The following is a 27,024-nucleotide window of genomic DNA, read 5'->3' as shown; positions in this document are numbered from 1 at the left end:
TGGTCTTGTAGCGTGCTTCTTTTTCTCTTCGGTGGCTATGCTTAGCTTCCATGGTTTCTCTGTGTTATGACCGAAGGTTAGAAGCATAGAGAGAAGAAGAGAAAGTATGATCATTAACTAAAGGATTTAGACACAATAAATTAAATGACCACTTCCCTTTTGTTTCTTGGTAGCGTGCCTTTCATTAAGGCTATCAATCAAATCAATGAAATTTTCTCTCATAGTTCCAAAGCATTTATTAACTTTACTCTAATAAAATTTGAATTCCATCACATGGTGAAGTGTGAGATCCGTTAAAGGCATAAAGCAATAACAACATTTGCTTTCCTGACTAATTGTATTCGGATCATGCATTGGATGTATAGCAAAACATGATTAACTTGGACTTGTAGCAATAATGGATCAATTTGGCCCAACCAAGCAAAATAATTCAACCACTCATTCATAAGATAATTTTGCACAAGGTTGGAGCTTGATTTTATTTGGGCTTGGGATTTTTTTTCTTGGCCCAATTGGCATAACCATAGTTTCAGCCATAAGGAGCAAAATAACAATGCTGAATGTTAACTTTAATTTGGGCTTGCACCAGAATTCTTTTATTTTCGGCCCAAACAAACCTGCATAGCAAAAATTAATTTATTAACATTTGTGAATTAATATTTTTGCTATTGATCAAAGTAATAATGTTTAGTCATTACAAATATTAGCTTAGAATTTTTCAAACTCATCATAAATCAAGTTTGCGAACTTACGATATGTGGTCTAAAACTTGAATAACACTGTATGCATTCAAATTTCAAAGCTTGGATTCAAAAGAAAAGAAGAAAGTACCAATTCTAAGGGCATGTTTAATTCTTGTTTATCTTTTTCTTTTTAATGTATTATTGGATTTTAGGATCTTGTGAAATAAAATTAATTAAAAATTTTAAATAAAAGAAACTATACTGACTAACTAACTATTTCTAGCACAAACAAGTTAATTTACTACTATTGTGCTCTATGCTAGTCACTTGGAAATTTTTTTATCATTTTGTTATCTACTATAACATAGAACTATAGATTCATGATACTATTACTATGATTCTCAATGCAGATGCTAGAATGGAAAAAAACAGGGATATCAAATGTAGCAGGAGAGTTAACTTTGCTAATTGGTCTTTTAATGTGGCTTACAACATTCCCTTGCATTAGGAGAAAAGCCCTTGAGCTTTCCTTCTACACACACCACCTCTACATCCTCTTCATTGTGTTGTTCATCTTTCATGTGGGAATCTCCTATGCTTGTATTATGCTCCCTGGTTTCTACCTCTTCTTGGTTGATCGTTATCTAAGGTTCTTGCAATCAAGACAGCGAGCTCGGTTGGTTTCTGCTGGTGTTTTGCCATGTTAAGCGGTAGAACTTAACTTCTCTAAGACCCATGGTAAGATAAAATAAACTAGATGTTTAGTCCCTTAGATCTTGTCTCTTAATTGTTTAAAGATACAGAATACTAATTACAGACACCAAAATCATAGAGGGTGTGAGAGAGATGGGAAAAAAAATCAGTTTTTCCTATTCTTGGGACTCGGGTAGATTTAAAAAACAGTGTGTGCAAAGACATTATCACTTTCTGCAAACAAATTTATATAAAATAAAAGATCAAGTTGAGGTTGCATGCTTTTTTAAGGACTAGAGTATTATCACATATATTTTCTAAGGACTAGACTAATAAAAAATCTTTCAGGAATTTGACTAATGTGATGTATAATTTTCAGGGACTAAGTTGATATATTATAAATTTGTAAGGAACCAAACCAATGTCAAATATTTTTGAGGGATCAAGTAGATAATTTGGTTTATGACCTGCTTCTTGAAAAAAAAAATGCTCAAATTTCAATGATAAGAATTTTTATATATTGTTTTTAGTGCTGATGTGGCTATCTATATTTTTTTGGCAGGGTTGACATATAATCCCACAAGTATTGTGTTCATAAACATACCAAGCATATCAAAGTTGCAGTGGCATCCATTTACAGTTACTTCTAATAGTAACTTGGAGCCAGAAATTCTAAGTGTTGTCATTAAGAGTGAGGGAGCTTGGTCCCAGAAACTCTATCAGATGCTTTCAGTACCATCTGCAATTGATCATCTCAATGTCCATGTTGAAGGTCCTTATGAACCTGTATCTACCGATTATCTAAGGTTTGCATTTTTTTAAATATAAAGCCCAAGTTTATATTAACAAATTACACGTAATTACACATCCATTCAAGAATAAGTGTTATATATATATATATATATATATATATTAAGAAATTATTACAATTTTCACAACTAAATGGGAAAAAACTAGTTATTATCACCTTAAAGCTCTAAAAACCTCATAAATTTATGGAAAAGTGTTTTTGGGTTGCTAGCAAGACAGTTACTCTCTAAATAACATCACTTCTGGCTTAGTCTAAAATGATTGTTTATAATTTCTTACAAAGTAATAACTCTGCTTTCTATTCACCAGGCACGAAACTCTTGTGATGATTAGTGGAGGCAGTGGCATCACCCCTTTTGTGTCTATCATCAGAGAGCTAATATATCTGAACATAACATTGAGATACAGAACTCCAAAACTTACCTTAATTTGTGCATTTAAGAACACCTCTTGTCTCTCAATGTTAGATATGATCCTCCCATGTTATGGAATCAACGGTGACATTTCTAGTTTGCAACTACAAATTGAGGCTTACATCACAAGAGAGGAAGACCTTAAACAGAATAATAATCCAATTCCCCTTCAATCCATATGGTTCAAGCCTAACCAAAAAGACTCGCCTATTTCTACTTTTTTAGGTCCAAATAGTTGGGTCTGGGTTGGTGCTATAATCTTCATTATCCTAATTGGGATGATTAACCATTACTACATTTTTCCTGTTGATCATAACACCAATAAAATATTTTCATACCCTTTGAAGTCTTCTATCAACATGTTAGTGATATGTGTGTCAATAGCAATGGGTGCAAGTGTAGCTGTTATTTGGAACAAGAAACAAAATGCCAAAGAAGCAAAGAAGGTACAGAATATGGAGGGGTCATCTCCATCAGTAGGATCAACAAATTTCAAGGTTTGTGACGTAGAAAGGGAATTGGAAAGCCAACCAAACCAAATCCTTGCCAATGCTACAAATGTGCATTATGGTGGAAGACCTGACCTAAGAAGTAAGTCACTTCACTTTTTTTTTTGGGCAAATTACTATGTAGTTTGTAAACTGTAACACTAATTACCTTTATAAATATAACACTAACCTCAAGTGAAGGGAATCTTTATTTTAAACTATAGCCTAGAGACATATCAAGGGTATGAAATTGCTCTCTTTTCTTTTTTCTTTTCTTTTTTTCTCTGTCTTTTATTTGCTTTTATTTTTTCTTTTTTGAAGGATTACTGTTGGAACTGAAAGGGTCAAATGCGGGGGTTCTTGTTTCTGGACCCAAGGAAATGAGGCAGGAGGTAGCAGCTGTTTGCTCATCTAAGTTGGCTGAAAATCTGCACTTTGAGTCCTTTAGCTTTAATTGGTGATTTTACTTGAATTGTTAGAAGATATAAAACATTTAGCTATTAGCGAGAATTGATCTTAGCTAGCTTATTTTGAGTTAGAATTTTTATTATTTTTTGGTAGTGTAAATTGGTTATGTAACAAAAGTTAGATCCTAGTTCCTAGCTACCACCAATGACAGTACTTCTAAATTCTAATAGTCTCTTTTGCTTTTTAGAAAATAAAATCTATCATAAGGAGCATAACAAAAAAGGTAAAAGGGTTTTAGTTTCATATCACTTTTCTAGAATATTAGCATACAAACAATTTCACTATTTATGAACCCAAATAGTCCCATACATGGTTACATCAAACTCAAATTTACACAACACCAGATGGATATTGAGATGGACTGAATTTTTGCCTTGCTAAGGTTTCATAACCTTTAAAAATTGATGTTTCAAGTTTCCAGACCCGAAAATTGAGATCACTTTAGTTCCAGGGGAAACTAATAGTGATGTACTCCAGCTCCTTCAAAAACTAATTAAAAAAAATGTGAAAATGTTATTAGCTCTCAAGATACATTCTTCTGACAAAATTAAATTGAGCTCCTGGCAAATGGACATACCTTTCTTTTCTACCAAAGTTGTTCACTTCAATCACATCATCTGCAAATATATTTGTCAAACACTTTTTCCTTCACGCCTTTGCCTTTCAATCTCACTTTCGCTGAAATCTACGATATCCTCAATAGGCACCCAGCCAGTGCTTAATATTTTGGCATGTAAAAAAGGATAATCAGAAAAATCTTCAGGTTCACCTTGGCTGACCTGTTCCTGGGGCTGAATCAAAAGTTTAAAGTTTAAAACCCGAGATCTCGGCGACATTCATCATTGAAGTAATCATTGGTCAAGCAAAGAATGTAAATGTGATAACCTTTGCACATTCTATATTTTCTCCAAGGGATGATGCATCGATTACCATGTCCAACTGATAAATTAAACAGCACTGATTTATCAAATCCCCAAGACACTGTATAAAACAAGAAACATAATGCAATACCCTTTGATTCATATGGCAATCAAACATTAGTAATCAAAGTTCTGATGAGGTACATCAAAGTCATAACCCACAGAACTAGACAACATATAGGTTATTCTTTATCAATAATCGCAGATCAAAACAACTCGAAACTTACAAGAATGGCAACTCTAAGTTGACATTGGCACCCTCCATGGCCTGCAGATTTTCTCTTTCCCTCTGTAATGAATCTCAATCTGGGTTGTCAAACAAGTTCTATGCTGCAGCAACGAAAAATTCAAACCATTCTCAATCTCAAGCGCCATCTTCTTGAAAATCCTCGAACCCAATAAAAAAAATTATTGTAACCTCATTGGAGCAATTTACACATGAAACCAAGATTAAAATATTTGTCCCAAGACATTCAAAAAAAAAAAGAAAGAAAAAAGAAAAAGCCGTCACACATGAATTCAAATACAATCCCGAAATGCTCAATTCATATTCCTCCGCACCCATCTTTTTCCATATTCACAATTTGAAACACGCAATTTAACACAAAAACACATTCCCAGTAATCAGATAACAAACTCTCCTCTATCCGAAACCAACATATTATTTGTCCTAAAAATTGAAAGAAAAAGAATTGCAAACTAAAAGGCAAACTTCAAATAGCAATATTTATATAAAAAATATTTACATTTCTTTCTGGATGGATGCAATGACCTGGGGAACCATTTAGCTGAGGAGATCTAAGCTTGGCAATGATACCTGTAATATATTGAGAAAGGTGTGTCATGAGCTATGAGAACTGGGATGCAAAGGGAAGACAGGTGAGTTGAGGTGGGTCAGAGCTTTTGCGAGATGCCAAATGGCGAATAGAGCCTTCCGCTGTGGCGGCTGGCTCTATCTCTTGTTCATACAGTGGAGAGTCAACCACGAGCATCTTATTTATAGAAGCTGAAGAATGTGAAATCATGTCCATGTTCAGTTCAAGAGTTTCTTTTTCTTTTCCCTGTTTGGGATTTTCTTTTCTTAAATTCTTGAATGTCTTGCTTGCACACCCAACGTGCTCCACATCTCTGTACTCGGATATCACGATCGTCATCATCTGGAAATAACAATTGGAAGCGATTGTGTTGGCATAACAGCTTACTAAAATAGTAACCCTTCACGCACACAATGAACAAATTATCTCCGCTAAACCCCACGTATAAACTCTCGTTGTCGTTGATGAATTCTTCACCGTTGCAGATCACCGATGGCTGTACTGCGTTAATATATTCTTGATTTTCAATTAGGAAACAGAGAGCAAGTGCGATGGTTTCAATTGAAAGGCAATTCTGCGGGAACGAGACTGATACTCCGTCATCTTGTTCCTGATGCTCAAACCATGCTGGAATTTCCTTCCCATAGATCAACATTTGCAAGAAGTCTTGACGATCTTGGCTAGCTGATTCTGCAAAGCCACAACACGCCTTTGAAATAACATCATCAACATTCGATGCATCCAGTGAATAACAACCCTGTGCGTCTAATTCTCTTAGACTTGATGGAAGCTCTGGTAAAACCTCCAATTCATCGCAACCGCATAAGTACAGACTTGTAAGTCTAGGAAGTTGATGGATACTTATTGGAACTCTTAAAAAACTGCTCTCAGATAAATCCAAATCCATCAACGACGCTAAGTGGCGAATATCATAGGAAAGGGTCGCCTCTTCTCTAGATGAGCCAATATCGGAGGAAAGACCAGTAATCTTGTCGCATCCACTTAAGTTCAACTCAGACACGCCAGCCAAATTTCCAAGCGTTGGGGGTAGCTCTTCTATACCTGTATCTCTCAGATAAAGAATCGATAACTGTTTCATGCATTCTCCAAATTCTGGCAGTCTTCTCAAACTACTGCAGGAGTTTAGATTTAGTAAGCTGAGTTCACTCATCTCCAATTTATCTCCAAGTGTTTCAAGACTCGTGCATCCACTTAAATCCAAAAAAAAAAGTCTTTTGTGGTGTGCGAGTGACAGGTGAATATAATTCAGCTCCTCACATCCATCAAGATGAACTTCTTCAAGATTGGGAGCCCCAGAAAGATCTGGCAGTCTTCTCAAACTACTGCAGTAAGATAGATGTAGTCTCTCGAGTGAACTCATCTCCAATTTATCTCCAAGTGTTTCAAGTCTCTCACATCCACCAAGATCAAGTGTTTTAAGATTGGGAGCCCCAGAAAGATCTGGTGTTTGCTTCAGCTGCTTGCACTCTGACAGATTCAAGTGCTCTAACTTTTCTAGAACCTGAAAAAACATTAAAAAAAATATCACATGGATAATATTTTTGCTGGAAATGTTTATGTAATAAAATTTGATAGAACTGTCAGACGAAAAGGTCTACCTTCTTTCCATCCCATAACCGTACAATTTTGCTCCAAGACAGATTAATTTCAACAAGTTCATAGCGTTGATGATCTGTAAGGGGCAGAGTTTTCAGTGGACAATTTCTCCAGCGAAATACCTTTAATGTACAAGGAATATCGCAGAGAATGGGAGCTTTCACGCCATCTAAAATGAGAAGCTTTAACCGGCACATTTTTGAGAAAGATAAATCTCTCTGATTCACTTCAGTCTCGCTATACTTCTTATGTATAACGATGCCACGAGTTGCTTTAGTTTTCTACATATACACGTAAATAAATAAATAAACAAACAATTAAAAAAACCAATGAAAAAACTATACTGATTGAGATAACCATAAAAACAAAAAATAGTTTTTAGTTACCTAGATATAATATCAAAGACATTGTCAAATTCTTATTTTAATTCTATGCATCCTATAGTTGAGAAAAATCGACACTTACTTTCTTTTGAGTAAGTACAAATTCAACATCCTCCAAACACCACAATCTGCTACGCTTACAAGCATCATTTGGAGATTTCTGAATTACAATTTGTTTGCCCATTTCTTCAAGCAGATCATGCATCCCCAATTGATTATATTTAATAGTAACCAATGATCTCTTAATCAAACTATCAAGACCAATTTCAGCCTGATAACCACATTCTTCTAATATCTTTCTTACATAATATTGCGGATCTCCTTTAAAAAAACAAGCAATATCTAGAAAAATATTCTTTTCCATATCATCTAAACCCTCATAGCTTATTTTCAAAGTATCAATAATTTCAGAATGTGAAGACTTCTTTATTTTTTCGATAGCACTATGCCAAACCGCCATAGGTCTACCATTAAGATAGGAACCCAATACTTTCAGTGCCAATGGGAGACCACCGCTGTATTTTACCACTTCTATGGACAAATCCAAAAACTCTTCTGAAGGTTTTGGCAGGTTAAAAGCTTCTAATGAAAAGAGGTTAAGGGCTTCACTTTCCACTAACCCTTCAACGTTGTAAGTTTCGTGCAACTTATCTTTCCTTAGCAGGTGGAAATCTCTAGTTGTGATTATTATTCTGCTTCCAGGACCAAACCAAGCTTGCTCCCCAGCCAAATATTCTAATTGTTTTCCATGATTTACATCATCAAGAACAAGAAGTACCTTTTTGAGACGTAAAGAGTTTTGAATTATTGTCCTCCCATCATACTTGTTATGAACAAAATTTGACCTTATTTTCATTTGATCGAGAAGTTGCTTTTGTATGTGAGTAATATCTTTTTTCTCGCAGTGTTCTCTTACGTCGGCAAGAAAGCAAGTAACTTCAAATCTGCTTCGAATGATTTCAAAGACAGCTCTAGCAATAGTGGTCTTACCCATGCCGCCCATTCCCCATATGCCTATAAAGCGAACATCATTCAATCCAAGGCCAATTAGAGTAATCACTTGTTCCACTCTTGATTCAATCCCCACAAGATTCTTCATTGAAGATGGCAACTTAGAAATCAATATTTCAAATATATGCTGAGCAATATTTTCCACAAGTACTGCTTCGTCCCTGTTTAGGGAAAGAGAATTTCTTTGTAAGTCTAGCAATACATAAGAAAAATAAAGCAAAAACTTTTATAATAAAAAAGAAATTTTGTAATAAGATAAAGGAAGACATTACAAAACAAAACAACTGAAGTTTACAAAAACGATTTTCTTTTACAAAATTTATTTGCAATAAGCTATATATATATATTGCAAAAAAATTGATATGTATATGAAAAAGATTTAAACATTATGGCTAATTTTTAGTATACTGTTACCATCGTTGCTTAAACATTGCATTCTATTATTTGCTTTAGAAAAATATTTAAAATGTAGTATTACAAAATAATAATACTATAGCAGATAAATTGTAGTAATAAGAAGAGTAATAAGTTAATGACTAGTTTAGCTTACTCATTTTTGGAGGTCCAACCAGAATGAGCAGCTACTTGTGTTAGCGCATCTCTCCATCTCTTGACCTTCTCACTGTCATGTCTCTCTTCGTGTTTCTTGAAAGCTTCCTCAAAGGTTCCTCTTTGGTGCCTCACATCACTAGGCTCCACACCGTAGAACACTGCCTCGATCTGTAGCCCCACCTGGTTCTTACACTCAATGATCTTTTGGAGCTCATCTAAGCACCAACTGGAGGAAGCGTAGTTCGGTGAGAAAACGATGACTGCAAATATAGACTCTTCAATTGCTTTGAGGAGCTCTTTTGAAATAACATGGCCTTTGCGAAGGTTTTGGTCATCTTTGTAGGTTGTGATTCCCTTACTGTTGAGGGCCGCATAGAGATGGCTAGTGAAGCCTGTGCGAGTGTCTTCTCCTCTGAAACTCAAGAACACGTGATAGGTGCATGATCTTGGTGGTGGGATTGATGCGGAAGAAGAGGCGGATGCCATATGTTTGAAGTTTCAAGAAGTGGATTATGGTGTGCGTATGTGTTGCAGAAGAGTTGTGATTATTAACTCTAAACAGTTAATTAGTAAGATCACTTGAGAAATTCTTTGTGAAGAGAAAGGAAAGTAAGCGGAAGCTGCCTCTGGGTACCGATGAAGCCATGAAGGAGACACAAATCTGAGAGAGTAATCAATAATGAAAACCCGTTTTATTAGTGATAGGGAAATGCTAGTTGGACAATATTAATCGGCCTTTAATCAGCCTTTAATCAGATTTAAATAATATTTAATTATTTTTTTAGTGTAACATGTTTCTATTTTGTAGATACATATCTATAATTAGATTTTAATTTAAATTTAAATTTTAAAACCCACCTACTTTATTGGTGGTTACGGTGACTTTGCTTTACTTTCGTAACTTCACGTAATAGATACAGTTTTTTAAATTCCTTATTCTACGGGATATTCACACGCATTAGTGAATCCCAAACCAAAAAGGACGCTGCCAGCTGAATTCTTCATCTCGTCTTCATTGGTGAAGACCATCACCACCTTCCAGCTGAAGCACTCTCTCATTTTGCATTGGTGAAAGATATCATTATTTTCCACACATGTGTTTATGTAATTTGTTAAGAAATATCATGTTCAACATTTTTAATTATATTTTAATTTAAACATAAAAATACTCTGCTGATTTAATTGGAACAAGGTTGATCTTATTTAATTTTATTAATAAAGTTGTTGCAAATAAAGTATATAATCAACAATTAATTTAAAATTGTGTTGTTATTTTTCGATTATAATACATCTGATAGTATGATACTTTATATAAAATATTTTTAAAACACATCTAAAATCAGTCAACTTTAATAATACAATATAAATGTTAATAATACAATTATGAATGGTCGAATATAATTATATACATAAACTAAAATATTTTCAATTGTAACACATCTAAAATATTAAGTTATACAAAAAATATTTTTAAAACACATCCAAAATCATAAATCTAAAATTTAAATTTAAACATTAAAAAATAATTGTAACACATCTAAAATTATGAAGTTATACAGAAAATATTTTTGAAACACATCCAAAATCATAAATCTAAAATCTAAATTTAAACATTAAAAAATAATTGTAACACATCTAAAATTATGATGTTATACAGAAAATATTTTTAAAACACATCCAAAATCATAAATCTAAAATTTAAATTTAAACATTAAAAAGACAGCGTTGTAAATGAGCGCCGAAAAGGAGGAAGGCAGCGTTGAGAATGAGCGCGGAAGAGGATGAACGACAGCGGAGGATGACTTCTCGATGTGCACCTCTGAGTTTTCTATGTGCGACTCTGAATTTTCGACATGGCGCAAACGTGACTTCTCTGCTTTTTTGAGTGTTTTGTACAGTTTAATTAATAATTTGATAGTTTAAGGTTTATTTTATATTTTTAAAATCAAAATTTTGAATTTTGAATTTTGAATAACTTGATTTTTAGATATGTATTTAAATTATAATATATTAATAATTAAATATATTAAATCTGAAACAAAAATTTAAAATTTAAATTTTAAATTTCAGTTTTTTTAAATTGTATTTTGAATGTGTATTTAATTTTAAAAAGATAATAAATCTATTCATAATTTTTAGTTGTGTTTGTTTTAATTTTTTTTAATTATTGTAATAAAAGGCTGAATGTTATACGATTTTTAAAGGATATCTAGTTGAACCGTTCATTTATTTATTTATTTCGAGTAAAATGATAGTAATAATTACTACTACTGTAGGTTCCACAGGAGACTAAAAGGTAAAAACTATAGGAAAATTATCACATGTTCCATTGTACTAGCATGAAACATCAATTCTCAAGGAAACAAATAGTGGTTCACGCCCCATTGTTAGCCAAGCCAGGAATTTAGAAACTTAACCATTGACAAATGGGTCATTTTAGTTTTGCTTCAAAAAGGATAAAATTGTTTTTAAGTTCTTCACTACAAGACAAATTACATAATGGAAACCGGACCATTCTTAAAATACACACCATTAGTAACATATCCTAACATATTTAATTTTATATTTATTAACAAATCATTCAGTTTTTTAGTAAAAAATTATAAACATATTCAGCAGCTACCTTGGTAAAAATAATATTATATAAAATAAGCAAATAATATATATCAAAATAAAATTTAATTTTCAAATATTAACATTACAATTAAAAATATTGAACTCTTCTTACTAATTTTTCTTCAAAATCAACTCTTTTACTTTTAATTTATCTTTTAAAAAACTTAAAAATACAACTTTGATAACATTCTCATTTAAATCTTTTAAAATACTTATTCGACATCTAATTTTCTAAAAACACAAAATTCGAACGAAAAATATACGTCTAATAGATTTAATGACAAAGAAAAAATATTTATTTTTTTAGTGCTTTCACTAAATCTAATCTATGGACTTTGAATTGATTTCAATCCATATATTTTTAACTTTAGTTTTAAAAAAAAAAATTAGTTCATTGCTGTGGTACTTATATGAAGATTTAAATTTAGTATCTAATGATATTAGATTTTTTTTATTTTGTTGTGTCCAAAAAAATATATTTGGCTATTTTAATATTAAAAAAGATTATAATTATCAAATTATCATAAATCAAAATTCATTATATATACCTTCACTTTTATAATTTATATATAGATAATAATATTATCATTCCTAAATCTTGTTACTCTACCATGATTTACTAAAAATTTTATACTATATTTTAATACGTAAATTATGGTAAGGTAATTATTTTACAAAAATACACAAATCACGCTATATCTTATCACTATTTATTTGTAAATTTAATAGTATTCTTTAACACATAAATAATGATAAGATAATGAATTTTTAAAACTGTACACAAATTTCACCAAACATAATTTGCTTACACAATTGTCGCTAAACATGATTCATGTCCATCATGGATTTCAATAATTTTTCCACCATCACATACTAATAAATTTTTTTTTTCAATACATAATTAAGTTTAAATTACTAAAAATGACATTTTTAAATTTTTAACGCTATCGTTCTGTATACATACATTTGGTCATTTATTTAAAACGGAGTTAACTACTAATTTAGTCCTTACACAACTAAAGTTGTGTTCGTTTTCTTTTTATGTTTCGCTTTCTTACGATTTGTGTGCGATACGAGTTCTGATTGTTTTGTTTAACTTTTTTTTCAAGGATTTTAGTTAAATTTCTTTTTATATATGCCTATGTATGCAATCTTATTTTTGGAGACCCTAATACCTCACCACCTTTAATTTACGAATTTAAGCGTAAAATTCTGTGTAGTAAAATGTTACACTTTTTATATCATATGATATTGTTTTAACTTTAAAATAATTTATTTTAGTATAAATATGATGTAACATTTATTAAATTTAATTTAAAAAGTTAAATTTGTATTAATATATTATATAAAATTTATAAATTTGAACCTTCTAATTTTATATCTGGTCAATCCAATTTAATTTGATTTATTTTGGATCAATTTAAGGTCGGATTAAAATAAATTCACTAGATATTAGAGATCCAAATCTAATTGAACCATGTCCAGTCCGACCCATGTGCACCACTACTTGGGTTGTAGTATCAATATTAGGAAAGATAGAAGACTCGAGTCCGCAACCTCTTAATTGAGTATGGGGAGACTATTTTTTTTTTGTTTCTCACGGTATCCCCCAACTCGGCAGGTCAAGGACTAATCCGTCGCGGTACTGAGCTCCATTTAAGGGTTTGCCGCTGGCCAATGGGTTGTTGCATGCACAAGGCGGGATTCGAACCCCCGACACTTGCTTAAGCGGACTAGTGAGCTAACCACTAGACCAACCCAACTTGGTTAGTATGGGGAGACTATGCCATTTGAGCTATTACTTATTGGCATAAGTTGAACCGATTAATCCATTCATAACTAAATAATTATATAAAATTTAATTTATTTTTTTATTTTTATAATAAATATTTTTTTTGTAATTTTATTTTATATTCAATTAATTATTAATTTTAAATTTTAATAACTCATCAATTAGTTTATATTTATTATAACTCTTCAAGTATTTATAAATTTATATTTATTATACTATTTAAGTATTAATAAAAAAATAACAATCATAGAAATAGAAAATATATTATAGTTAATAAAATATTTTTTTTAAATTTATAAATATAATTTAATTTTATTTACGTAAAATATTTAATAAAAAATTATGTATAAAAAATAATTTTTTTTTAGTTTAATTGGGTTTGATCATATTTCATATTTGACCGAATCAGTTTATATAAATTTGACTGAATTTTATTGTATTTAACTAAGTTTGACCGGATTAATTATTTGACTAGTTCAAATAATAATCCAATTCGAACTAATGACCGGATTTTCGGTTCAAATTTGATAACTTTGACTAGGAGTATGTTTGAATTTTATTATAATTTTGGAACAAAAATAATATTTTGTTTTTTTTAAGTAAAGTTTTTTTTTTTATCAAAGATAAAATTGAGACTTGAACCCGTAACCTCTAAATGAGTATAAAGAGGCCATTTAAACAAAGTTATACGTGATAAATTATGAATTTTTATAGGTGTGTGTGGTAAATGTAAAGAAAGAGCCTTACATTTTTTTACAACTTAATATAATTATCATTGACCACAGAAATATTATTTATATAAAGAGGAGTTTTAATTTTAAAACTAACAAAACATATTTTTTCAATATAAATAAAGTCAAGTGAAACAAATTCTAAACTAACATTTCCACTTTAAAAAATCCAAGATTTGTAACTATACATTATTTTTGCTTTAATTTTTAATTTTTTTATCTCATAGTCTTCAATCTATTATAGGATTAATCAATAAAATCATTTAATATATAAATCTAAGTATTTAACTGTTACGAATCTTATAACTGACCAATTATGAATATTGAAAATAATAAATTAAATAAAAGAAAAATAATCATTTTTTAAATTAAATATGCATGGAGTAAAAAGAAGCAACAAAAATATAAAGAAAAATATAGGGATGAGTTTTATATTTATTCTTATGTAAAATTTCGATTATGGATTATGAAGTTTTGTTTTTTATTTTTTATTTTTTTATTATTGAAGATGGGAAGACTCGAACCCTCAATTTTTTAGGTAAATATAGAAAGACTATATCATTTGAGTTATAACTTGTTAGCTTAGTTGTGAATTGAGGGTTTTGATTATGGATTAGGAAACAATTCAGCTATGTTACCAAAAGCATTTCTGTCAACTTCTGCCAACTCTTATTTATAACTGTGTTTAATGAAAGTGTCTTTGTGGATGTGTCTAATAAAAATGTATTTTTTATGACTGTGTTTAATATAAGTGTCTTTATTGATATATTTTCTGGATGTGTCTCTTTATATATATGTTTAAAATATAATAATTAATTATTGTTGGTAATAAGTTGCAGATAATATATTGGTACCCTATACTTTTTCATTATGAAATTATGTATAAAGTAACATGTTTATGACATATTTAAATACTATAGTCAAAGAAAGAAACATCACCTGCAATGCAAGTATAAAAAACCTTAACTAGTTTTTTTGTTCAATTCATCAAGAATTAAGAAACTATGCATTTTCAGTTCAAAAGAGTAGTTATGAGACTATCAACAATTGTATATCTATATACACATACATATTTGTGTAAACATGTAAATTAAATGGTTGAAAGAAACAACTGAAAAAAAAAGGTGAAATATAACTGAGAAATAATAGTATTTATATATGTTTATATCCGTGCCGCAAATATGTATCAAATTAAAAAAGAAAAAAAGAAGAAACTAACATTATAATATGAGAAGAAAAAAAATGAGTTATGAAAAAAAGTGAGAAGCAAGGAATTATAAAAGAAGAAAGTAAATAAGTAAAAATATAATTTTATATTAAAAAGATAAATAGTAAAAATGAGTAAAATAAAATAGTTTTATAATTTAATTTACACCTATTAAAAATAATAACAACATAAAAATATATAATAAAGTAATAAACTAAATAAAAACAAATGTTAAAGAGAGACTGAAATAAAAAATAAATCTAACTAAATGAACTAATTTATACCAGTTCAACTAATGTATACGCTATTTTTAGTAAACTCCAACACAAATCTAGCTACCTTCCAACTAGCTTGGGCAAACAAGGAACTCCAATCCTCACAAACTGGTAAAATGATAGACTGGTTGCATGACTAAGGTGGGCTTCTTTTACATACTGTCTACAGAAGTTATTGTTTTTGAATCTAGACCGTTTACATTTTTTAAATTATATCTTAAAAGTTTAAAATTGAGGAACAAAATGTTCCGTGTTCGTACAACGGAACACGTGAACAACTTCCAAAACTATATTGTCATCTCTTTATCATTGCAAATAAAATGCGTATAAGTTAATAAATGAAGATTATACAGATGAAAACTCAGGCGAAGTCAGTGAAGTTGATATTGAGAGTTGTTAGTTGAAAATTTAGTCAAATTAGTCAAATTATTTAACGATTCTTAAATATAAATTTCACATGAAGTCGACTGTACACACCGACTATATATCAAAAAAGTTAATTGGTTCTTCTCATATACGAAATCAAATGTTGATATATGTATTTTTATGTAGGAAAAAAGTTTGGTAACTAAAAAGTTTCAGCCATAATAGGCAAAATTTTTCGTAATATACTTTATTTACATTATTTAATAACAGTTTTATTTTTTAACCCACTCTCTTATCATTCTATTTATCCTATTCTTATCAACTCCACTTATTAATGATATTAATTATAATATCATATCCCTTACTATTAGGCATTCTTGTAATCAATAATTAATATTTTCTTTTATAATTTGATTTTTATATTTAAGAATATAATAAAGATTAATAATAATAATTAATAACGGTTATTATTTATCATTGTAATTGATTCTTGCTCTACTCCTTCACCTAATGAAAATACGATAATATCACATAAATTCAATAATTGTAATTGATTATTATCATAAACGTTTTTTTGTTTTATTATTATTATCATTACCGTTTTTTATTGTAATTAATTTTTTATTTTTGTTAAGTCATTTATCATCATTCAATGGAGAGATACAAAACCTGAATATTACCCTAATATGATTTTGTTTTCGTTAATTCAATTATTTTTGTTTAAAATTCACAACTCTAATACCATTGCAAGCACAATTAGAATAGGTCAAGAAATTTTGCAATAAATCATCTTTATCATTACAAATAGTATGATATTTGAATTCGACTTTAATACGGTACCTATGGTAGAAAGTGTTGAAGAATTTGAACAATAGATAGACTCACCCGACGAGGTTATTGTCAGTCAATCAATTTTCGAGAATATGAAAAACTACACTAGTTTTAATGAGGTATAGTCATAAACTGATTTAATTTTTTTTTATGTTTTTATGTGCATTTATAATTATATTGTACTAACTAAGTTCATACACATAACATTCATACGTTTATATATATAACATCCATAATTATATATAACTAACATCTAAAAATTAAATTAATATTTATTAGATATTACATCCATACGCATATCATTTTCTAGTTATTGCATAAGTAACTATAAAATTAGCACATATGTTTTTAAATTTTATCATAATTGAATTTAAAAAAATATCAAATTCTTAAATTAATTTATTCAATTGATAAATTTATTCATAATATCCATAAATTCATACACATAACATCCATATTTTTATATTAATAACATCCATAATTTTATATTCATAATATTCATAATTTTATACATATGATGTCTATAATTAATAAATTTTTATAATTAATATTATCAAATTTAAACTATACGTCTTATTGCATTCTTCAAATTATCTCATATATGTAATAATAGGTCATGATTTTAATTATTTTAATATTTTTATTTAATATTCGTATGTATGCTTATTTATTGATTTTAATATGACAAATTAATAATTATTTTAAAAATTTATTTTTTAATTTTTGTTTATATTTTATTTTTTGTTTTTTAATAGTCTATATATAAAATATAAATTATATAGTAGAAGTTGTTAAAAATTTTTAATTTATAATTTTTGCAGAAAATTATTGTATTTTAATAGATAATAATGTGATTGAGAGATGTTATGAATTTGATTTGAGAGAAACTGAAATTGATTTTGGAAAGAACATTATGACTCCAAACATGCAGTAAAATGATAGGTAATAAAAAAAATAAATGATAAAAAAATGTATATCACTTACTTATTAAGAGAATAAAAATTTTTACGTTATATTTCTATATTGTAATTATTCTTTGACTACCTAGCATCACCTTTTTGTGTATTGGAATAATGAAGTGACGTATTGTCAATGACTTTATTGCCTTATAGGTGATATTTCTTTAAAAAGAAAATGATGTTTCGTAGAAATTAGTTAAACAAGATGCTTCAATTGGAATAGTCTATTTTGTATTTCCTTTTGTAACTTAGAATAATAATTGGTCAACATTGATCTAATTTTAATAATTTATTAACTAATAACTCAATGAAAGAAAAATACACCGTGTCTTTTATAGTGTATTTACACATAAAATTTAAAAATAAAAAATAGGTCTCATTATTTTTTATCTCTACTTTTAAAATTTTAAGCAATTTAAAGTTTTAAACAAAATATTATAGGCACCAAAACATCTCCCAAAATACATAAATCTAAAACCATAATGAGGAGAATTAATAGAATTAACATTCAATCAAAAATTAAAAAATTTTCAATTATTTACATAAACATACATTAAGATCATGTACCAAATACTATATTTTCTTTTACAAGGATACAATTATTATATATAAGTTATAACATAAGACTTTAATACAATAATATCGTGTATATATATATATATATATATATATACACGAATATGTTTTTAACTCCAATTTTAAAACTAACTAAATATGTTTTTCTTTTCTTGTACAATCAAGTAAAACAAATTCTAAGTCAATGAGTAATAATTCAAATGGCATAGTCTTCCCATACTCAATTAAGAGGTTGCGAATTTGAGTCTCCATATCATCGATAAAAAAAAAAAAGTAAAACAAATTCTAAACCCTACATTTCTACTTTTGAGTCCAATTATTTTAGCAATAGATATACATATCTTCGTGTAATCGTAATTATACATTATTTGTGCTTTAATTTAGTTTTTTAAACTTTTTTCAATTCATAACCTTCAATTAATTATAGAAAGAGATATTAATAATATCATTTAATATAAATACTAATTGTTATGATTGTGAATATTAACAATAATCACTTAAATTATTTAAAAAAAAAATTTCCATAAACTTTTTTATTTTATAACCTTCAATTAATTATAGGATGTGATGTTAATAATATCATTTTTATTTGTGGCCGATAAAAAAATCCGATGATAATATTTTTCTGTCAATTTTTTTTATAGAAATTTATCCAAAAGAAAATCAGACAATAATAAGCATATTTCTTACCGTGACTAAACTCAAAAATTATCATTTTCGCTTTTCATCACTTTAGCTTCATTCTCATTCTCATGATTTAATTTATTTATCTTCTTTTTCGTGACTTTCACTCTCTTGATTTCTATGTTGCTAAACTAAAAAATTTAGTAGAAAAATTCACAACCTACTCTTATTTTCTTGATTTCTCCTCTTACTAAACATAAAAACTCTAACCAATCAATATTTACAAACTATAACTTCAAATGTCTTAATTTTTTTTTTTGGACTTATGCATTGTTTTAATTTTTTTTGCATTTTTCTTTTTATCGCGTTTCTCTTTCGGAAGACCATGACTAAATACTAATCAACCAACCACATTTATTTGACATGGTAATGTTCTTAAATACAATGGATCCCTCTGCCATGCCAAAAGAAAACTCTTCATATATATATATATATATATGAATACTATCCAACCCCTCTAAAATAACATGTAAGTTACCATTCATTATGTGTCGCATTGTAATTGGTCTTTATCTTAACCATAGTTGGGTTATTTTATAATTTATTATTCTTAAAATATCAAAACTACACTCCCGTTAATTGAAGCACATTCCACTCCTCCATTTTTTGTTCATCACTTCATCACATAGATTCAGTCCTTTCAAGCACTGTTTCGTGACAAGAAGCACCAACGTCATTGCCATCTACTGTCCTCACACACAACCTCTCTTTCTTTAGTGCATCAACTCTTAGTCACGTCGTTGAATTCCGTCGCCCATAACTTGTCCTTCCCAGTATAGCCAGCGCCTCTTTTTGCCATGGATCACTGCTTATCCACATGATTAATGGTTAATATTGGTTATTAAATTTTTTTATTAAAAAATATATCTTTATTTAACTACATGATGGAACATATATTTATATGTAAAATATAATATAATAAAATAAATCTATTCAAAGTATTTAAAAGTATAATTAAAATTATGAACATACAAATATAATAATAAAATTTGTACTCCAAACAAATAATCATATTTTTTTATCATATATATATTATTTAAAAAATAAATATATTATTAAAATTAATAACAAAAATTTAAAATGATAAAATTTAACTTTTTTATCGTATTTTTATAGTATTTTTATTTTTTTAATTTTTAATTTATTAGTACTTTATTATTTAATTAATAATTAAACAAATTATTTTTATAAAAAATTATTTTTTGTATTATATTAGAAAAAAAACCAATATAGCAATTTAAAAAATAAATTGTATAAATATTTAAGAGATAAATATGAAATACATACCTAAAATAAATAAAACAGACAAAATGGGAGTACTCTTGAGAAATGGAGAATTATTTTTGTCTGTTTTATTTATTTTAGGCATGTATTTCATATTTATCTCTTAAATATCTATCTATATAATTTACTTTTGTATTTAAAAATTTTAATATTATCTATTTTATATTTAAAAATTATTTTTACATTATTTTTTAAACTATTATATTGGTCGCTTCTTTAAGATAATACAAAAAATAATTTATCATGAAGATAATTTATTTAATCATTAATTAAATAATAAAGTACGAATAAATTAAAAATTAAAAAAATAAAAATACTATAAAAAATACTTGTAAGAAAGTTAGATTTTATCATTTTAAACTTGTGTTATTAATTTTAACAATTTATTATTTTTTAAAATAATTTATGTACAATAAAAAATATATTTTTTCTTATTTTAATTATACTTTTAAGTACTCTAAATAGAGTTATTATATTATATTTTACATATGAATATATGTTCTATTGTGTAATTAAATAAAGATTTATTTTAATAAAAAAATTTAATAACCAAACTAAACATTATTTAGGTATGTATTTTATATTTATCTCTTAAATATTTATACAATTTATTTTTTAAACTGTTATATTGGTCTCTTTTCTAATATAATATAAAAAATAATTTTTCATAAAAATAATTTGTTTAATTATTAATTAAATAATAAAGTACTAATAAATTAAAAATTAAAAAATAAAAATACTATAAAAAATACGATAAAAAGGTTAAATTTTATCATTTTAAATTTTTGTTATTAATTTTAATAATATATTTATTTTTAAATAATATATGTATGATAAAAAAATATGTTTATTTGTTTGGAGTACAAATTTTATTATTATATTTGTATGTTCATGATTTTAATTATACTTTTAAATACTTTGAATAAATTTATTTTATTATATTATATTTTACATATAAATATATGTTGCATCACGTAATTAAACAAAGATATATTTTTTTAATAAAAAAATTTAATAACCAAATTAACTATTAATTATGTGGGTAAGCAGTGATCCACAGAAAAAAGAGGCGCTGGCTATGCTGGGAAGAGAGGTTGTGTGGGAGGGCATGGCGATGACGTTGGCGCTTGGAAGGACCAAATCTAGGTTGATGAAGTGATAAACATAGAATGGAGGAGTGGAATGTGCTTCAATTAATGGGAGTGGAGCTTTGATATTTTAAGAATAATAAATTATAAAATAATTCAACTATGGTTAAGATAAGAACCAATTACAATGTGACACATAATGAAGGGTAACTTACATGTTATTTTAGAGGGAGTTGGGTAGCATTCACCACACACACATATATATATATATATATATATATGAGACATGCTACACATACAAGTTTATACAATTTAATTCTAACCCAATAAAATTTACTTTTATAATGCAAAAAAGAAGAGGAAAAGTTTTAAATTATACAGAACTTATCAATATACATACACTAAAAATTCTTAAACAATACAATATAAATGACTTGTATAAACTTGTATATGTAAATGACTTGTATGTAAAGAATAATTCTATATATATATCTCAATTAGACTTAACCAACTTGATTAGTACGAATGCAATAAGCCAATAATAACGGTCTTCCCATTCAATAATGAACGGTTGCATAGATAATTTTAGGGTAAAAAAACAAGTTGCACTAACAAGTTGCATAAATAAATGTTGGGCTTCCACGAGTATAATGATCATATATCCAGATGAATCTCGTCATTTTTTTCCCACAAAATCTTGTTATTTTTTAATAAAAAATATTTAGAAGACAATAAAAAATAAATTTAATAAAATAATTTAAAGTTATTTTATTTATATTTTTAAATATTATTTATTTTATTTTATATTCTTTAATTATCATTAAAATAACTAAATAATATTATATATAATAAATATATTATTATTATAGATGTTATATACATAAAATTGTAAATATTAAAATATATAAAATAATTTTATATTATTATTTCTCTAAAAATATATTATCGTTTGTTAATATAATTATGAATAGTGCTATTATTATTGAATTTTTTGGAAACTGCATGAGATTTCTTTTTCTATTTTCATCTATTTTCCTTTTCTTCGTTTATTTATTTTGTAAAATTAGTTCCTTTCTAAATGACCCGTTAACGAAGTTGACAAAAAAACTCACCTAATTTAACTGTCACATAGCATTAAATCATTAGGCAAGCTTACATGACAGAAAAATGTTCAATCAATTTGACATTTTCAATGGAGGACCAATTTGATTATGGAATAAAACTTGATGAACCAATTTGATTATCGTTTCTATTTAGAAATCAATTTCAAAAATAATTTGTACTATTAAATTTAAAAATTATGTTGTGGTAATTCACAATAAAGCAAATCAAAGTTTAACATTTTTAATGTAAATGTTCTTTTCTATTAGAATTAAAAAACTCATATCATGCCAATGAGTTATAGCTCAAATGGTATAGTCTTTCCATACTCAATTAAGAGGTTGCAGGTTCGAGTCTCCTATTTTTGGTAAAAAATAAATAAATAAATATAAAATAAAAAACTCATATCATTATATTATATTTCAATTTTAATACCAAACTCTATTGAATTATATTTGTGGTAGTGTTTCTCATTGAATAGTATTTATTGTGATGATTAAAAAACTGAGGAGTTAAAGATCAGGTTTCTGCGTGTTAGCTAGTTTGTGTGATTGTGAATATTGATACTAACTGGAAGCTACTGCTTAGGCGACTTCATATAAAAAAATCTAGAGATCAATTAAGATATTTTCTCATCGTGATATGGCTTATGGCCTACGCCGAAGGAAGAATTTAAGGGAAGACTTATTTATATAAATTTAGATCCTCTAAATTTTGAATTTTATTTTAGAGAATGAAATATAATTTTTCATCACTTATTTCATAGGTAAAATAAAAAAAAATATAAAAAAAAATTATTCAAAAGTGAAAAATCACATTTTACTTTCTAAAGTAAAAATTTAAAATTTAAAAGATCTAAATTCTTACTTAAAACATAAAAAGTCTTGCTCTCAAGGACTAAATACTAAATAGTAATACTCAGTATAATACTCTAATTATTTTATTGCTTTTATTTTTTGTAATCTTTAATGATTTTATAAGCCTAATGAGATGTGCATAAAAATGATAGTAAAGGAAGTTTGCAGAGAGAGTGGCTTTGCTAGGAATAAAATTGCTCTCTTTATTTTTTTAACGGAAAATTCAAAAGTTGTTTTTTATAAAAAAATTTAAATATTAGAATACTCTAAATTAGCTGAATTTTATTCTCTAATAAAAATATAGGATATAGAATTTATATATGATATTAACTAAAATTTTTAATATAAAAAATTGTTTTTTTTTTTTGAGAAATCTTATTATTATTAAAAAAACATGAAATTTTACTTTAATGACAAAATTTATTTAGAGTAAGTGAAAATTCGCCCAATTTATAATCTACCATACGATCTATATATAAATAGGTAAACACTTTTTTAAATCAATAAATAAAGTTGATTTTAAGAAAACATTTTTTTTTAAAAAGTGATTTTGAAGGATTGCTTTTGAAACTGAAAGGGTCAAATGTGGGGGTTCTTGTTTCTGGACCCAAGGGTATGAAGCAGGAGGTAGCGGCTGTTTGCTCATTTAATTTGGCTGAAAATCTGCATTTTGAGTCCTTTAGCTTTTAACTGGTGATTTTACTTGTATTGCTAGAAAATGTAAAATGCTTAGCTATTAGCCAGAGTTGATCTTAGCTTATTTTGAGTTAGAATTTTGTTATTTTTTGATAGTGTAAATTGGTTATGTAACAAATGTTAGATCCTAGTTCCTAGCTACCACCAATGACAATGCGTCTAAATTCTAATAGTCTCCTTTGCTTCTAGAAAATAAAATCTGTCATAAGGAACACAATAAAAGAAAAAAGAAGATAAAAAGGTTTTTTAGTTCCATATCTTTTTTTAGAATATTAACATACAAACAGTTTAATATTTTATAAATCTAAATCATTTCATACATGGTTACATCAAACTCAAATTTATCTAACACCAGATCCAGATTGACAAGGACTAAATTTGTGCATTGCTAAGGTTTCCACAGCTTTTAACCACTGATATTTCAAGTTTCCAGACCCAGAAAAGTGAGATCACTTCAGTTCTTGGCCAAACTTATATTTGTATACTTCATCTTCTTCAAAAACTGATCAAAATTGGAAAAGAAAAAGTGAAAATATTATTAGCTTTTAAAGTTATCTTTCTGACAAATTTAAATATAGGATTGATGCAATGCTGCTTCAATTCAAGCAGTGTTCTGTTAATACAAGATTATTAGCAAATACTAAAATGTATGTGTGTGAAAACAGGAAAGTGAGTGGAAGCTGCTTGTGTAACTTCTATCAGCATAAGATTTTGCTTTGTTGACTTTTGTGGAAAAGACAAAAAGGTGAATTGGTTATTGCCTGGAAATGATATAGTAATTTACTATTTTGATGTTTGTGTTTTTGTGTAAATGGATGTGTTAATCAATAACTATATGAGACTGATTATAATTTATAGTTAGCGTTAAAGAAAATAAAACATTCTCTGCAGATACTTGGATATTTTGCACTTTGGTTATATTATTTATGAAATTTGTTTATAAACATGAATCATATTTGATTTTTGGATCATATGGTTGTAATATTATAATAATAATAATAATTTAAAGATATTTTCCCCCTATTACTACTATTAAAAGTTGTGTAAAAAAGCAAGAAAACTTCGTATAAAAAGCGTCTTCATCGATGCCATTAGAAGCCAAGAAAATAATGGTTAGTTAATTAGACAGTTGGCAGCGAGTTACTTAGAAGTCAGTAATAATAAGTAGTAGGAAATCTGTTATGAAGTAAGCAGCATGTATATAACCACCCTCCATTTCAGTAATGAATGAGAAAATCATACTCACTTCTCATGATTCACCTTCTCTAATCTAAGTAACTAATGCACTAACAGCGTAAATGAGAAGTAGCGATAGCAGAATCAATAAGTTCCAGTATGAATGTTGAGCTATCAGAATTCAGAGAGTAAATACCCATAGTTGTCCCTGAGATTCACGCAAATACCCATAATAATCCCTAAGATCCCAATTTCCTCATTGTAATCCTTCAGATAGAGCTCCGAGCACTCAAACTGGTCCCTGACCATATTTCAGGTGATGACTCATCACCAGAGTGCTGACGTGAACTTGGATTACCACGTGGGAGGGGTCCAAAACGTCGTCGTTTTGGGTTTGGCGCCCTTAAAAGCCAAAAACGACGCCGTACACAAACACTTCACTTCACTTATCTCTTCTTCTTCCACCCTCTGACTTCTTCTTCATCTCCCCATCAATGGCGTAGCCATAGGGTTGTATTCGCTGGGTTTAGGAAAATTTGAGAGAAAAAGTAATCCGATCGAAGTTGTTATCGTTCTTCCCCTCCTTCACCACCATAAGCACGAGGTTCTGACTTTGTGATCGGACTCAAGGTAACCTTTTTTTTTTTCAATACAGTGTTGGTTGATGATATGCAAGTTGTTAGTATAGTTGAGGTTCTGGAGTTTTGGTCTCATTATAGTGTCTAGGATTTGAAGGCTGGCTGGGGTTTGTAGGGTTGCTCTATTTAACCTGAATGAAACACGGATGAAACAGGGAGTTGTATGCAGGATTGGAAAAATATGTTTTCTTGTGGTGATTAATTTTTTTTAATGTATTAGTAGGCTTTCTTTACATTTTGTCTTAATACATGTTCCCTTGTATTTTCTTTTTATATTTTCTGTAGGTAGTACCTTATGAACGTCCTGTACTAAGCAAGACTTACCTTTTTCCTGAGTGTAAGTTGTGATATTCTCTCTCCCTCTATGCTATAATTATCTTGATGTGACAATTGGATTTTGCAGCCCCTGCTAGACTTTCTGGTTTCCATGTTTGTGTTGGAAGTGAAAGAGAAAGGTGATTATTACGTTTGGTTCATCACAATTATTGGATAGTTTTAAGGACAGCTAGGCTCTCATGCTAAGTGAAAACAAGAGTAAATTAGAAAAATGGTCCCTAACAATGATTTTTCAAATGCAAATTTAAATGTTTGATTGCAGGTATAGAGTTGATTCTTAGCACAGAAATAGTGAAAGTAGACCTTGCTGCAAAATCTCTATATTATTTCATGCCATACTGTTTTATTTCTTTATATGTTTTTAAAGAAGTGCATTATAATCTGATATAAAGTTGCATAATTAACAATGCAAAAATGCTTTACATATAATTGATCCTCAAAAACTATGTTGGGTACTCAAACCAAGTTAATTGAAGATTTATATGCATATAACAGTCCTAAAACTATCATTGCATGATTTGAAAAGGTTTCAACCTTGCTTTTTCAGGTGAAAGATTGGGGGTGTGGCTTGTTCTCTTTTCAACTGTTTATTTATCAGTAGGAATTGCAACTGCATTGATCCTTATAGGAGGAAAAACCATGAAACTCTTCTTCCAAATAGTTTGTGATCCAATGTGTACCTCAAATCCTTTAGGTTGGCTTCTAAATTTTTTGAAAGGCATTAGTGCTGCTCGTATAAAAGAAATGCAACAAAATCTTTCCAAGGTTTGTATTCTAGGTTATGTACAGTCTTTTGCTGCTGAAACCTTGCAAAAACTTTCTACTGTTTCCCAATGCCAATGGCAAGTTTAAGCATAATTTATGCCCCGTGCAATATAACCACTAATCACCCTGCATATTTGTTATTTTTCTAAAATTGATATTTAGTTCAATGTCTTGCTTTCCTATTTGGCATTAA

The 27,024-nt window shown here is 28.2% G+C and overlaps 2 protein-coding genes across 7 annotated transcripts; one reads left to right on the top strand and one right to left on the bottom strand.

Moving 5' to 3' along the window:
- The first annotated feature begins 1,976 nt into the window (after positions 1-1,976).
- Positions 1,977-3,647, top strand: LOC148569357 (ferric reduction oxidase 2-like). The gene is made up of 3 exons (XM_088485421.1): positions 1,977-2,182; positions 2,496-3,190; positions 3,409-3,647. The coding sequence occupies exons 1-3, from the start codon at positions 2,100-2,102 to the stop codon at positions 3,546-3,548; spliced, it is 918 nt and encodes a 305-aa protein (XP_088341547.1). The 5' UTR covers positions 1,977-2,099; the 3' UTR covers positions 3,549-3,647.
- A 127-nt stretch (positions 3,648-3,774) lies between these two features.
- On the bottom strand, positions 3,775-9,525 carry LOC148569356 (TMV resistance protein N-like). 6 transcript variants are annotated; one of them, XM_088485416.1, is made up of 9 exons: positions 8,852-9,525; positions 7,373-8,462; positions 6,910-7,188; positions 5,293-6,812; positions 4,703-4,805; positions 4,441-4,494; positions 4,133-4,346; positions 3,849-4,044; positions 3,775-3,808 (listed from the first exon to the last, which is right to left on the bottom strand). In XM_088485416.1, exons 1-4 carry the CDS (start codon positions 9,337-9,339, stop codon positions 5,514-5,516), a joined length of 3,156 nt encoding a protein of 1,051 aa, XP_088341542.1. In that variant the 5' UTR covers positions 9,340-9,525; the 3' UTR covers positions 3,775-3,808; positions 3,849-4,044; positions 4,133-4,346; positions 4,441-4,494; positions 4,703-4,805; positions 5,293-5,513. The 6 variants fall into 6 exon arrangements, with proteins under 6 accessions (XP_088341542.1, XP_088341545.1, XP_088341543.1 ...); XM_088485419.1 differs by having other exon boundaries at positions 3,775-4,044; positions 4,441-4,536; positions 5,222-6,812; XM_088485417.1 differs by having other exon boundaries at positions 3,775-4,044; positions 5,222-6,812.
- Between the last annotated feature and the right edge of the window lie 17,499 nt (positions 9,526-27,024).

The sequence above is a fragment of the Arachis ipaensis genome, chromosome B4 (genome assembly GCF_059453495.1).
Source record: "Arachis ipaensis isolate K30076 ecotype BB chromosome B4, ASM5945349v1, whole genome shotgun sequence".
In the NCBI taxonomy this organism is placed as follows: Eukaryota; Viridiplantae; Streptophyta; class Magnoliopsida; order Fabales; family Fabaceae; genus Arachis; species Arachis ipaensis.
Note: the sequence above shows the minus strand (reverse complement) of the source record. Positions and strands in the feature narration are given on the sequence as shown.